Below are 15986 nucleotides of genomic sequence, written 5' to 3' on the forward strand. Positions count from 1 at the left end.
GAAATCTTGCGCCATCCTGCTCCGTCCAACATGGGACATCAACCATCCCTTTGTGCAGTGTGTCCCGCGCCCGTTAGTCACTTATAAGCTGTCTTGGTTATCGAGAGAGAGAGACCACATTCACATAACTTTTAACTTTTATTACAATATATTGTTACAGTTTTTTTATTTTATTACTTATTGTTGTTAATCTCTTACTGTGCCTAATTTATAAATTAAATTTTATCATAGGTATAAGTGTATAGGAAGAAACCTACTATATATATATATATATAGGGTTTGATGCTATTTGCGATTTCAGACATCCACTGGGGGTCTTGGTATGTAACCCCCTCAGACAAGAGGGACTGCAATATGTGTCTGTTCTCTTTTTTTTTTTTTTTTGTTAGCCTGGCTAGAGGCTTATTGATCTCATTGACCTTTTTGAAGAATGAGCTTTTGGTTTGGTTAATTTTTTTTCTGTTGATTTCCTGTTTTCAATTTCATTAATTTCTGTTATAATTCATATTATTCCTTCTGCTTACTTTAGATTTAATTTGCTCTTCTTTTTCTGGTTTCCTAAGGTGGAAATTTAGATTATTGATTTTATATCTTTCTCCTTTTCTAATATATGCATTCAGTGCTATAAATTTCTCTCTAAACACTGCTTTCAGTGCATCCCACAAATTTTGATAAGTTGTGTTTGTATTTTCATTTAGTTCAAAATAGTTTTTAATTTCTCCTGAGATTTTTTTCATCCCATGTGTTATTACTTACTATATAAACTTAACTATAAAGCTACAGAAATCAAAACAATGGTATAAGGATAGATGTATGTAGATCAATGAAACATGGTGGATAACCTAGAAAACATGGTTAATTGATTTTTGACAAAAATACCAAGGCAATGGAAGAAAGGATAGTCTATTTGAAAAATGTCACTGGAATAGTTGGATATACACAAAGAAAAAACAAAAACGAACCTCAGCCCTTTCCTTAACTTGAAATGGATCAGTGACCTATAGGTAAGAACTGAAACTGAAAAGAAATAGAAGAAAGTCTTTGTGATCTTGAAATACACAAAGGTTTCTTATAGGAAGAAAGGTGTCTATAGGACACAAAAAGCACAAACCATAAAAAAAATAAATGGAGTTTCATTCAAAATTTAAAACTTTCACTCTTCAAAAGACACACTTAAAAAAATAAAAGACAAGTCACAGTCTGGGAGAAAATATTTATAAAACATATATTTTGGGGGGGAAAAAAAACTTGTAACCAGAATATATAAAGAATAATTTTTACTTTGTAAGAAGACAACCCACTTAATAAATGGACAAAAACTTGAACAAATAAATCATCAAAGATAGAGAGATGGTTGGCAAATAAGTGCAATAAAAGATGCTCATCATTAGATGTTAGGGAAGTGCAAATTGAAAAACCACACTAAGAAGACCTGACTATATTCTTTATTGTACCTATGTACTATGACTATTATAACCTGTCTAGTAGTAATCTGACTGGAATGGCGCAAAAGAATTTTAAGGATAATAACAAGTGCTGACTGGGATGTGAAGCAACTGGAATTTCCCACTATAACTCGTGGGAATGCAAACTTTGGAAGTTTGGTACTTTTCTTATATAGTTAAATATTCACTTGCCACATGACTCAGCAATCCCACTCCTAAATATTTACCCAAAGGATATGAAAACGTAAAAGGTCCTCACAAAGACATGTGTCCAGGTGTTCATAAGATCTTTATTCATATAGTCAAAAAAGGAAGCAACCCAGATGTCTACATGCGTCCATATAATAGAATACTGCTCAGCGATAAAAGGGAAGGAATACTCATATTTGCAGCAGCATGGATGAGTCGCGAAAGCATTATGCTAAGTGGAGAGGCCAGGCACAAAAGACTATATGCTATGTGATTTCTGTTTCTGGAGAAGGCAAAACTACAAGTCAGATCAGTGGTTGCCAGGGGTGTAGGTGGGGGGAGAGGGTTAACAGCAGAGAGGCGGAAGGGAACTTCTGGGGTGATGGAAATGTCCTCTATTTCTGTTGTGGTGGTAGTTACACAAGTAGGTACATTTGTCAGGGCTCAGCAAATTTTATAAAGAGTGAATATTATCTTAATAAACTGTGAGGGGGAAATGAAGAAAAAAACAGGGAATCTTGCTCTATATGTTAATTGGCACAATCCAAAGTAGATGAATGTAAATTGTAGTAAAAAATACAAATATACATTTAATAATTGGTATTAACAGTTTTTGCCTCTTAAGCTTTTTATTTCCCAACCATATAAATGTGTCTAACAGTTAAGGACCCGTTAAGAATTTTCAATAATCCACATGTCTTTTTCACACATATTTCTCTAGCTTGGTAAGGGAGACTACCTTAGGTCGGTAGCTCTTTGGCCAGCATGGTTATGTAATATACGTAAATATATTTAACAGAGTATCCAGAGAAAGTGCTAAAAAGCCTGAGGCCAAAATATGTCTTCAGAAAGTCACCCAATATATATAATCAAGATAGCAATGTGTATGGCAGGGTTTGGTATTCTTCAGATTCAAATCTCACCTCCCTGCTGAACTTATCAATGTAGATATCCCCTAGCACCACGTGTTTATTATGTCCAAGGGTACTTCTCCCCCCCGTTTCTGTTCCCCCCAAAACCTCCTGTTCTTCCTTCTTCTGGTTCCTTATTCTAGAGATAATGTCACCAACATCTGTTGGTCCCCAAGACGAAACATAGATGTCTTCTTTGTCCCATTGTTCTTTTGGGTTGATTTGTGAAAGTTTTTTAAATATTAAGGATATTAGCTCTTGTCTATCTTGTGTATGCAAATGTCTCCCAGTTTATGGTTAACCTTTATATATAGTAATTGTGTGTGTGTGGTATATAGATGTTTTAAATTTTCATGTGTTCAAATTTATAAATTTTAGGTTTCTATACAAATTTATCAGTAATTTTCTTTATGGTGTCAGGATTTCATATCAAGTGTAGAAATATTCAGGTCATTTTATTCAATGAGCATGATCATAGGCCAGTGAGCTTTTCAAAAACCTATAAAAATATTTTAAACCTAAAAGAAATTATTTTTTGTTCCAGAAAACAAAAGGAAAATTGCAAATATAAATAAGTAAGCTAAATGTTTAAGTATCTATAAATATAACATTGTATCACCTTCATTAATTGTTAAATTTAATGTTCACAAACTTTTTAAGTCCATTGCTGTGTCCTACCTGCTTGAATTTCAGCGACTCTCTTACCCAGTCCCTTCTTCATCTTCCTGCTGACACTGGCTAATTTCAAGCCCCCTAAAGAACTAACTACCAGTCTCCTAATTGCTCTACTGCCACAGATTTCTAGGCTCTCCAGGTCACTCTTTATAGACTTGCCCTCCGAACACAGGGGCCAAACTGTGCCCCTCCCGTCGTCATGAATGCCGAGCTTCTTAGGATGGGATGGAAGGCTCTCTGCAGTTTGACCGAAATCCATCCTCTCTGCTTTTGACCCTCGTTTCTCTGAGCCGGCGGCCAGTTCTCTCAGCATCATTCCCTGCCCTCTGGTAGCGCTGTTTCCTCACTCCGCTCGGCCTTGCTTTCTCAGTTCACCTGGAATTTTACTCTGTCCTTCAAAACGCAGCCTACATACGACCTACTTGTGCTTTTCCTGATTCTTCAACTTCTTCTCCCTCCACACCCGCCTTTGCAGTGTGTGTGTGTGTGTGTCTGCCACAGAACTTATTCATTCTTTTGTGTTGAATTACATAGTACTCTCCCAGCTGTTTTATAAGTTCCCCAGAGCAGAAATCATACCTGTCTCCTTGATAGGACTGACACAGTGTGTAGTCGATAAAATACTCATTGAATCAAGCTTCTTATCCTTCTTTCCTTCTTTTAACCTTTTGTTGTTGCTGTTGTGGAATATACTACAAAAGAGTAATAAAATGTGTGTGAGGAGTTTAAGAGGTAGCTTTAAAATAATGGACCCACTACCTAGCTTAAACAGACCCTTGCCAGTGCCTTGGAAAGCCCGTGTGCACCTACCACTCACGCTGCCGTCCCTACGCTGTCCCTCCCGCAGGTTCGCACTCTCCCGGATTCTATAGTCAGGATTTCCCTTATACTTTCACGGCATATTCGTGTCTCTGAACAACGGTGTTCTCTTTGTCTGTTTTTTAAATTTTGTTTCAATGGAATCACACTGTGTGTATTCTTCTGACTTGCTTTTTTCCTTCAACATAATGTTCTGGAGATAAACTCATGTTGTGTGAAGTTCATTCGTTTTCAACATTATGTGGCATTTCATTGTAGAAGTAAACAATATTTTATTTGTCCATGTTATTCTGAATGGGCATTTGGGTTGTTTACATTTGGGGTCAGTTATGAGTAGTGCTATGTATATTCTTGCCAGTGCCTCCTGGAGAGCCCACTCGAAGTTTCTGTAGAGTGTATGACTGGAAGGAGAATTGCTGGGTCGGAGCGTGCGGAGCGTGTGCATTTGTCTGGGTTTAACGTGTAATGCAATGTTGTTGTCCAGTGTGACCACACCAGTGTACACTCTCCACAGTCGAGAGGGGCCTGTCCCTTGCGCTGTCCTCGGTGCTTGGTATTGTCTGAGTTGTTCACTTTCACCTGTCTAGTGGGTATGAAATGGTATCTCCTGGTTTTAATTTTCGCTTTCTTGGTTACTAATGGGGTTGCTCACCTTTTCACATGTTTATTGCCATTTACGTCTCATTTTGTGTGAAATGCCTGTTTTTGTTGTAAGCCCGGTTGTCTCAGCGCCACCTAATTAATGGATCTTTGTTTCCTCACTGATCCGCGATTTATGATCAGCATTGTTACAAATCCAGTTTCCATATATGTGCAAAATGGGTGGCTCTCTGTTCTAGCCCTTTGTGGTCTGTTTGTCCATCCTGGGAGCAATATCATACTATCTTCGTAATGAGTCTAGATACGTATAGGTCCTCTTCCCCTCCCAGTGCCTTGTGTAATTGGTGTCATTTATTATTTAGGGAAATAAAAGATTATGTAGAGGGATGGGCTGATTACTAGGCCGGCCTTTTTTGTTTAATTTACAAATTTTAAACCGGTTAGTTACCCACTTACCCCTCTTCAAAGACAAAACATAATCTTTTCTTTGACATTTACAATATTTTTAGCTTTTTGACCTAGCCATAAACCTGCCATTATTCTAATCGAAGTACAGTAGATATTTAAACACTCTGTTTGTTCTTTCCCTTCATCTATCCTTCAAAACAGAATCCGAAAGCCTCACAATTTAAAAGTGTCCTTGGTTTGTTTGCTTCTGGGCAACCAAAAAGAAAGTGAATTTGATTTTCCTAACACTCGTAAGTCCACGGGATTGACACAGTTCTCGTTACGAAGCCTGATCCCTCCAGCCACTGTGAGAATTCTCAGTGTTCAGGATTCCTTATTTCTTAGCACTTGCCCTTCCTGTTGAAGTCTAGTGTCCCTTTGTCTCCAAGTAACCTTGTTTTCATATTTGTCAATTTCCCTGTTAGCTGCTGCCTGTGAGTTTTTGGACATCGTGGAGCTGCTGCTCCAGTCTGGCGCTGACCCCATGCTCCGAGACCAGGACGGCTGCCTGCCGGAGGAGGTGACAGGTTGCAAGGCCGTGTCTTTGGTGTTGCAGCAGCACACGACTGGCAAGGCTTAATCAAAAGACTGGAAAGCCACAGTCTGTAGCAGCAGAGGGCTTCTGTGATGGAAGAAAATGGCGAAAATAATACTTCTTTTGCCACCCATCTTTGGTGTACACTGGCTAATAAAATCAGTTCTGAGGAATGGGGATTTTGAAGTCTCAGCAATTCATTCTCCTTGCATACGTTCCGGCGAGTATGGTTTTGGTGATGAACATGTGTGCTGTGCATAATACACGCCAATTCTGCTGAGCATGCGCTGAAATTCATCACTGCTCTCGATGGTGGGGAGAGGAGGAGGCACGTCGTGTTTGATAATATTAAACATGGCTGTTCTTTTAAGAAACATACAGCAGCGAAATACGACTGACAGCACTCCACTGACAGTGAGGGAAAGTCTCGTGAAATCGCAGTATGTGGGGATCAAATGGTCTTGGGGCACTGCGTACAGCGGGTCTGAGCAGGAAGCTAATGTGTCTGTTCCTGTGGCAGACACAATTGGGGAGGTAGAGTAGGAGAGGGGTGTTAAGAAAAAGAAAGCAGGGCCGGCCTGGTGGCTCAGGGGTTTAGAGCTCTGTGCTCCTAACTCCAAAGGCTGCCGGTTCGATTCCCACATGGGCCAGTGGGCTCTCAATCACAAGGTTGCCAGTTTGATTCCTCGAGTCCCGCAAGGGATGGTGGGCTCTGCCCCTTGCAACTAGCAACAGCAACGGCAACCGGACCTGGAGCTGAGCTGCGCCCTCTACAACTAAGACTGAAAGGACAACAACTTGAAGTTGAATGGCACCCTCCACAACTAAGATTGAAAGGACAACAACTTGACTTGGAAAAAAATCCTGGAAATACAAACTGTTCCCCAATAAAGTCCTGTTCCCCTTCCCCAATAAAAAAAAAAAAAAAAAAAAAAAAAGAAGAAAAAGAAAGCAAAATAGCGAAAGGGCAGGATTCTGTCACATAGGGATATAGAAGTCAGAGGAACAACCAGAAATACTAAAACCCTCAAAACCTTTGGCATTTTAGAATAGGATTCAGCAACCTCACTCTAGGATTAAAAAAAAAAACAGATTCCAGAAAATTCATGAGTTAGGTTAGGATTTCTTAAACTCACCTTCACACAACGAAGAGGAATTTCTCTAGGGCCCTTCCAATTGGCTCTAAGGTCGCATATGAAACAGTTTGTATATGAGCCCAGGCCTGAATTGTTAGGCCTATTTGGGTCTAATATGAAATAGCCATAATGCCCCAATTCTTAGGTGTGATTGAAGTTATTTCTGGATACCAGGAGAGCTTCTATTTTTTTATTCAAAACATCAACAATTACATCACAGTTTTTATTTAAAGGACAGACAAGTATGCCACTGTTGAAACTGGCTCCCTACATTTTCGCTTTGAGCCTCAAGAACTCCATCTGGGGAATTCCTTGACATTTCTCATTCTCTAAGGAAAGTGGATAGTTGTCACAGGAAGAGAAATGAAGTAAGAAGTAAGTTGAGATGCAAAGATGATGACTTAAAAGATAATTTTGCTAACATGTCACTATTAAGATAACGAGCGATAAAGTCACTCGGTGGAACCCTCAACAACGGACACGATTTTCAGTAGCTCGAGCTAGCTTGTGCTTCTGGGACAAGCCCCTTTAGAGCAGAAATGAGGCATGTTAATGCTGCTTGCTTTCTACCCCAACTTCTTATTTTCTGAGATGTAAACCAAACCATTACCAAGACTATTCATTTTTTAACTGTGTGTGGAGGTGACGTGCGTGTTAGTACATGCTGAAATGTTACGTGATTCTAGTGGAACATTCTCTTCATTAGCTCTTCTTTTCCCACAGCCCAGTTACATTGCAACCTACTGCTTAGCTAAACTCTCATGTTCCACAATGATTGAATGTGTTTTACAAAACATTATTCATTAGTTACAGTAAGAGTGACCAAGTTGTTACTGCAGCTTTTAATTGATGGTACAGTTGACCTTGAACGACACAGATCTGAATTGTGCGGGTCCACTTATACGTGGGTTGTTTTTTTCAATAAATACTGTAAATGTACTTTCTCTTCCTTATGACTTTCTTAATAACATTTTCTTTTCTCTAGCTTACTCTATTGTAAGAATATAGTATGTAATCCATATAACACAAAAATATGTGTTCATCAACTGTTTATGTTATCAGTAAGGTTTCTGGTCAATAGTAGGCTCTTAGTATTTAAGTTTTTGGAGCAAAGTTATAGTCAGATTTTCAACTGCACGGAGCATTTGGCACCCCTAATCCCCCCACACCACGTCCACCCCCACTGTTCAAGGGTCATCTGTACTCAGTGCATTTTTAGGACAGTTGCAAATGAAAAGGTGTTTATTCATTTCAGATTCACAGGGTAGTTTATCTGAGCAAGAAGCTATCAAGGAACTCCTTTTTTCATCTCTCTTTTGTAATTTGCCCTTGGTATTTCTTAGACAAGTTTTTATAACCTGTTTTGCCACATCTGAAAACTGCACAGATTTTTAAACAAAAAAAAAGTAACTTGTTTTTTATTAATTTTAAAGATTACAAATTTACATTCAAAGCTACCACTAAAAGTAGTCATTAACTTAACATTTCTCAAGTGCATTTTAAAAATCAGTTTTCAGAATCTCTTCTTTTGTCACCAGTATCTGAATTTTCAAAAACCTTACTATCATATAACAATCTGTGTGATTTAAGAGGAAGATTTCACCCATCATTGTCAGAGAAAACTAGATCTTGGTTTGTTTTCATTCCTCTGAAATTGCTGAATTATGTAGTGCGTCGCACGTTAGACCATGGGTTGCTAAAGCTGCAGTAGTTCCCACCAAGCAAAGAACTCAAATGTACTGGCACAGAAAGCCTGTTTACTTCCGGTTCCCTGTGAATCATGTTGTCATGTCTTTCCGTAGGCTCAAACGAGGACGTGCTTCAATGTAGTGTAAGTTTGATTCTGCTATGCACAAATTTTCTTTCCTGGTTAGATTAGTAATGTTTGAGCCAATTGGTGTTTTAAAATACAGAAAACCTTTTCCTGAAGGTTCATTTCTGGTCATGATTCAAAAAGAACTTCAAAATAATTGTTTAGCTTTTTTTTTTTTAAATGTTTACTGGGATTGGAATTCAGTTTACCTCATTCTTGGTTCAAACTCTCTGATCTGTTATTTTTGGTGTACGTGAGTATTTTGAAAATCAAGTCGCCACTGTGTTCTCAACCCAGTTGGGTTGGAGAAGTCACAATCAGTTGAACAGTAGATACCTAAAGACATTTGTCAGTGTTATCAGCAGTTACCTTTTGCTACTTTACCACCTGCAGTTTCAAGACTGTTTATATATTGCCTTTCTACTCTTACCTCATTCTCAATTCCACATTTATTGTCTTGTCCTCCAGCCACCTCTGTAGATGTGTATTTATGTATAAACACATACCTAGACCCATTTTCCTATGTCCTTAAAAAAGTGAAAAAGTACAAATTTGTTGCTTTGTTTGTTTCCTGAAGATGTTGTGATCAGAACGACACTAATGGCTCTCTCCGAATTGAATATTTATTCCTGACTGTCATTTACATTGCCCTCTGCCAATTGATCTAAGAGGCCCGGATTGCCTCGCAGTAGTCTTGATGCATACTAGTGACAAATGAGAACTAAAAAGAGAATCGGGTAAGCAGACATCAAAGGGGAGGCCATTCAGAGTATCTGAATCACTGTTGTCTTCAGAGCTCTTGCTTGAGTCTACTACCTCCATGAGTGTCCTTAAGTCTTGGGGAGTTCCAGGTCATTTTGTAAGGACTACCAACCTCTTTCCATAGAACACAGTGTTGTACATGGAATTTCAAGTTCACATCTCTCCTGAAACCCGTCTGTGGACTCGACAGGGAGGGGTCTGTGCATGCCATTTACAACTCCTTGTTGCACTATTTCTTGAATGAGAATTCTTTTGTTGACTGACCCAATTTCCAGAGTTTTAAGTGTTCCTACCAGATGACATGGGGTGCTGCCATCCCTACTTGAAAGAATGGGAGAAGTGCTTTTTATTTTTTTAATAATTGGTCAAGATGTCAACAATACACATAGACTACAGTTTTATCACTGACCACCACACTGGGAAATTTTTTTTAAGAAAAATTTTAAAAGTTGGCCAAAAAGTTGGACACTGACTTCTGATTCTGCTACAGGACAAAAATGAACCCACATATTAGTTCTGTGTGATTAATGAGGCCTTTTCATATGTGTTGAGCGTCTTTGACTTTTCAGAATGCTTTCACAGGCGTTGTTTAATCTATCATCCCTCCACAGTAACCCTCTGAAGTAAGTAGTGAAGTGCGATGAAGGCCAATTAAATGAGTATGAATCTGAGGCATAATGGGTCCTTCAGCTGCCCAAGATCACAGAGTAGTAACAGAGCCACAACGGGGAATGAGTCTGCTGAATCTCAGTGCTTTCAATTCGCCCGCAGAACTCACGTGAGGTCTGAAAGCTTTTCATCCATTCAATTCACAAATATGTCTTGAGAGCCTACTAAATGGCAGGCACTGTTGTAGTCCACTGTCGTTGTTTTTCCCCATTATCATGTGTATTTATAAGTATTAATGTTATTTCAAGATAGTGCATGAGATAGTCTTCAAAAGTCTCATAGAAATTCATAAATTACTAATCAAAAGCTAAATCTTTTAAACCTACTGTAACTGTATCTCTAATAAAGATGTAAGAAGTCAGCCAACTGGCCACATATTGTTATCTCTTATGCTTGTCAGGTAGAAGGGTAACAACCAAAGGATAATATCTGGAAGAGCATCTCTTATATCTTTTTTTAATGTTTCAGCATTTTCCAGCTAAAAGGTTGCTATAATCCAGTGAACCTTTCTATTAAATAGGTATTTCTTAGCTTCCTGCCAGGTTTAACTACTTGGCTATGGGTTATTATTCCGTGTATAGTATGGCATCTCTGAGGATTAATGAACAAGAACTGTGACTGTAGCAGAGCTGAGCTGGGGTCGCAGAAGGGGTGAGTGCCCAGGCTAATACATGCTTTAGCTGAACATGAAGACTTTTGAATGTTTATTTAACATCAGTTGAAACATGAAGGCTTTCATCAAACTTCAAGTCCCTAAAAAAAAAGTCCCTTCGTTAAGTAAATGTTTATCACAGAATACGTATGTAACCCACCAGCCACAATTTGGTAATGAAAATGTTGAGTTTAAATATTTATGAGTGAATGTCAAATTCCAATTCCCAAGGTTATTTTGGGGCAAACATTTTAATAGTAATACTATAGTTATTATTATAATACTATAGTATATATAGTATTATTAGTATATATATTAGTATATATAGTATTATAATATGTTATATAATATATATGTATATTATATATAATATCTTATGTATAATATATTATTATATATTATATAGTATTATAATACTGTAATATTAAGGCATACATTTTAACATATCCACAATTGGTTGTCTTTCACAAACAATGGTATGTCATAGAATTGACAGCATTTTTTTTCTTAGTGATAAACTATCTTTGTATCTTACAATCAATACATTTTAACTTCAGTGACAGAACAGTAATTACACCTTACTTTTGCACAGGACTTTATACACAAGCATCTTAATTGAACCTCAGAATAATTGTAATAGTAGAAATAATGGCATTTTTCTATTTTACGAATGAGGAAATTGAAACTCAGAACTGTTAGGGAAATTGTCCAAGGTCACACAAATAGAAACAGTAAAAATACCATCTTTATATAGACAGTTACATAGAAGGCACTTCAATGTATATGATTTTGTTTTTCAGGATCCTGTTGATTATCCAAGCCTTGTGATACCAAGCCCAAAAGTTTTCCGTGCACCGTGTTTTCATGGTAAGCTAAAGTGAAAACAGAAGCAACCACGCTCAAAGGTGCATGACCAAGCCTCTTAATGGATTTTATATATGCACATTGCACTTTATCCTTATAACATAAAAAGCCTTCAATACAATCTTCTGTAATCGTGTGATTTGAAAAATGATGATGACCATTATTGAAGCTTTACCTTGAGCATCTTTAATTATTTCAGTAGCCACCCACAGTTCCTTCATCAGATTTGGGGTCAAAATATAGTGATTATCAGACTGAAAGGGGGAAAAAGCTGCCTTGTTATACTTATCACCTAACATTTATTATGCACCAAGTGTGATCAATTTTTCAAATTTGCATTAATTGGCATTACACTAAACGATTGAACAGGAAAAGCTGTTTTACCTCATCTTTATTCACTTATCCCTGAAATATTCTTGTCATGCTCCTCCCTGAAAAGCAGAACATAATGGCTCGTACCTTATATTAGATCACCATGGTTATTGGGCATTCCTGGTATTTTATTTCTTACTATTTTTACTTTTATATATAAATTCTTCAGAATTTTCTTTCCTGTGTTTTATTATACCATTTTTCTTGGCACCGTTATAAAATAAATGTCATTATTTTACATTTTTTACTCTCTTCTTTTGGGACTCGTGTTCTGGAGTCACTTTGAGGGCACTCACTATTCCTTCCACCGGCAACACAGAGCTTCCCAGCCCTGGAAACTAGGGCAGGATGTTCACAAGATACGTGCTAATTCATTCCCGGGACAGAATCTTCCTTGCTGATATTCTTCTACATGTTCAGAAGGAATAAACATGAGTTTGCAATAGAACCGTGAGGTTAAAAGCCAGATAGAAGCGTCCGAGGGGTTGCCGCCACCCCACGCATTCGCCACGTGGTGGAACCCTAGACGCTCAGGGTACATTTCTCTCAGAGGTGGGAAAAGGACTGTTTGAACCTAAAAGTACTGAACGCAGTGGCTGAACAAGTGCGACTATGAGGCCGTGAAGGAATAGAGAGGTGACTTTCGGTGGGTGAGCTGCCCTGGGCTGCAACAGCAAATCCATCACCCACGCTGTGGCCAGGATTTATTTTTCCTCTCACTTGTGTAGCGATCCCGGTTTCCATTTTAATATTTAGAAGGTAGGTTCAGTTGATGGACACTTTGTGTAATAAAAGGCTCTTTCAAAGTACGTGTACACGTGCACACACAGGATAAAAAGTGGCACCGCCAGAGCCTGTGGCTTTCATGGAGTACATTTGTAGAGCCCAACGCTTAGCCCTGGATATGTTTATAGCACTTTAGCTCTGTTTGTGAGTCTGGAACCCTTCCAGGAAAAGAAGAGAAAGACATATATTATTGTTTATAATCTGCTTTATTCCGCCAAACCTTGACTGAACAGACTTGTGGATTGCTGTTTAAATCCCTCGGTGCCTTTAACTACCGATGGGGAAAGTGGTTAATACGCATTCTAAACGAAGCCTGGCATCCACTCCAGGAAATCACTTTAATTGAGAAGCATTAAATGTTAAAATGATTCTAAAAAAAAAAATAATAAAGCCAGCGCACATATTGCGTATAAAAGTCCAGACACATCAGTAATACATATTCTTGGTTATCATATTCCTCTAGCCAGAGTGAGCTTTAAGCCCTGCAGTTGACAGGTGTCGAAAAAGTGACTTTCAATTCCCAGGTGGCTATCTGGAGGCAGCCACCCATCCACTGGCCAGGGAGCTGGTAACCATAGGGCTCCACTTTAGAGGAGGGGAGGGAGCTGTCAACTTTATAGATGTTTGTTTTTCTGGAATAATAAGCTAGTCCCAGGTGACTAAAATACGAGATTTAACCCCGAAGTCCTTGCCTGGGCTTTTCCATTGCTGTCCTGAAGCCATCTGTTGAAATCTATTTACCATTTTAATGGCCTTTTAAAAAAAACTGCTGATTTCCAACTCCAAGTATGTGCCAAGACCACTCTTTTGGGTCTATATTTTATCTTTCAGGGAGCAATTCCCAGCCTTTCCAAAATCCCCAATTCTCTCCCAACCAACAGGAGATATCCTCATCCAGGGCTGGCAACCGAGAGAAAGATAAATCTTTAAAAACAAAAACTCGCCCCCCACTCTAGAGATAGCCCAGCCTGCATCAGCCTAGAAAGTTCTGGCCAGTTCAGCGGTCTGCTAAACAACCCAAAGGATGAATAAGTCACATGGCAACCGTTTTCTCCTGGTAGCCCCTTCCGTGAGGAGGGGAAAAGTGCACTTTCTCTGGGAGAGCCTGTGACTTGTTCATTTAATTACAAGATAACATCCCAGTTAATAACCTATCTAAATTCACTTTTTGTGCTCAGCAGGGGAGAGGGCCAAAGGCAGACTCACCAAAGGTTCTAAAGGAAAGTCTTGAAATCACATTGGACAAAAATGAGGGAAGAAAATGAATGAAAAAGTCATAAAGAGGCAAATGTTATCATCGCAAGCCCAGGCCCGCTTTCTCTGGAAGGATGTGATGTACTCTTCTAGGATAGGAGCTGACAATTTGTACGATTTTATTCAATAGTGTCGATGGCTTCTTTTTATTACTCCTTTTAAAGGGACAGTAATAAAAAAGTTCCCTCATCCTCACGATTTGGCCCCATTTTGTAAACATTGTTTTTGTTTTTATTTTCTCCCTCCTGACTCACAGTATTTCCTCACCAGCAGTAGCTGACCATTGCTTACTTCCCCCGGGGAAGCCATGTCCCAAACAATCGCCCCAACTGAGCTCCATTGCTCACTGCTCATCGCACAGCCCGCAGGGAAGGCAGGGGAGTTCCAGATGAAAGAACTGAAATAGCTCTGCTAAGCAGGTATAGCAAAGGGACGCGACACTTCTGTTTGCATCGTAAAGGACAATTTTTTAAACTGTCTCTCAAATATCAAACCGAAGGAAATACGTTCAGATGCGTTGAGGATAATCCCTCTGGTGGTTTTACTTCTACTGTGGCAATTGGTTAAAATTTACAACACACTAATTTGCTTTTGATCTCCTTTTAATCTTTTTCTGGTTTTTAGCTGAGTAGGATTCTGTGCCCGAGGAGAAAGAAGGCTAGGAAAGCAGTGGAAACACTGACTTTTGAGCCTTCGTTGGTTCTCCTGAGTTTGTGTCTTATTTCATTCTTTCTAGCGAGTGATTTCTCTCCCTTATTCCTCTTAAACAGTTGTCCTTTTGAAAAGCCACTGTCAGAAAGAGAACCACATGCTCAGGGGCTAGTCACCAGTGACCAAATCAGAAAGAACGACCAGATCCTCTCCTTCTTTGTGAGCTGAGAACTCATTTGATAATTCCCCAAAATTATTAGATTAGCATTGTGGGGGAAACAGGAGCTCACAGTGGCAACAGTCCAATGAATTGTCAGCCTGATACACTCAAAACAATTGCTGGTGTATTGAAAGCAAAGAACCGATATAGAAAGGCTCGTGACGAGGGGGTTGAGAATGGAAGACTAAAGATACAGTATATCATAAATCCCTTCCCGAAATAGCAGAGAGTTGAGTCTCCACTAAAAGACCTTTAGCCCTTCCAACGATCTCACTAGAGGTCCCACCTGTGAGGTACAGCCTTTGTTGTTTGATGGGGTAGCCTGTGGGGCACACCGTGGGCCTAGGACTGAGGCAGAGTCCCGACAACCTGGTGGCAGCGGTAGACTGAGAACTCAGAGGCCCCGAGCCCAGCCTCGTGCGTTGTACGTAAACAAGTCATTCTTGTGTGTAGTGCCACACACGAGACACGATGGCAGAGGAGTTGTCACTTCCCCTGTCTAAGGAGTCTCAGAATACCTTCCCAGGTACTCCGGGATAACTAGTCGCTCCACAGGCGATGAGTGAGTTTCCCCTGCCCACTCTCCCAAGCCAGACTATCAGCACTTTCCAACAGGACTTTCTGCAATGATAGAAACGTTTTCTATCTGTGTGTCCACATGCGGTAGCCCCTTACCACATGTCACTATAGAGCAGGTGAAACATGGCTAAGGCGAGGAACTGAACTTCTCATTTTATTTCATGTTAATCAGTTTAAATGTAAATAGCTGCAGGTGGCTAGTAGCTTCCATGGTGGACAGTACGCCCTTATTTGGATCTTCTCTCCAACCAAAGAAAGCTAATCACTAATGAAAAAAGCACTGTCCATTTTCCTAAATGGGACTCCAGCACTAAAGAAACACTATGACTTTTATTTTTAATGACAGAATCTCTGTTGCTTTTTCCATTCCAGCTAAACTTCAGCACCTGCACACTAAGAAAGTCTCCCGCAGAGAAAAAAAAATCTGAATGGACATGTTCCTAGAAAAGCTTATCCAAGAGCCCAGGTGACGCTGATGAGGTGTTCCTATCCTATCCACCTCTCCCCCAGATTTAGACATTTGCGCACACTTTCTCTAAGGAGAAAACATGTAAGTGTGAAGGACAAACAGTAACTAAAAATGATGTGGTCAACAGGTTTTCCCTGA

The 15986-nt window shown here is 39.3% G+C and overlaps 1 protein-coding gene across 3 annotated transcripts in view; it reads left to right on the plus strand.

The window, feature by feature from the left end:
- The window catches only part of ACBD6 (acyl-CoA binding domain containing 6), a 146741-nt gene extending 133694 nt beyond the window's left edge, over positions 1-13047 (plus strand). The window contains exon 8 of one of the 3 annotated variants that reach the window (XM_081025864.1): positions 5512-6572. In XM_081025864.1, coding sequence (XP_080881990.1) covers positions 5512-5666 — 155 coding nt within the window. In that variant the 3' untranslated portion in view covers positions 5667-6572. Of the gene's footprint in view, positions 1-5511; positions 6573-11453 lie in introns of those variants that run through there. The other 2 variants (XM_081025865.1, XM_081025866.1) reach the window with 2 other exon arrangements.
- Positions 13048-15986: the final 2939 nt, after the last annotated feature.

This window comes from Rhinolophus hipposideros (assembly GCF_964194185.1).
Source record: "Rhinolophus hipposideros genome assembly, chromosome: 19".
NCBI lineage: Eukaryota > Metazoa > Chordata > Mammalia > Chiroptera > Rhinolophidae > Rhinolophus > Rhinolophus hipposideros.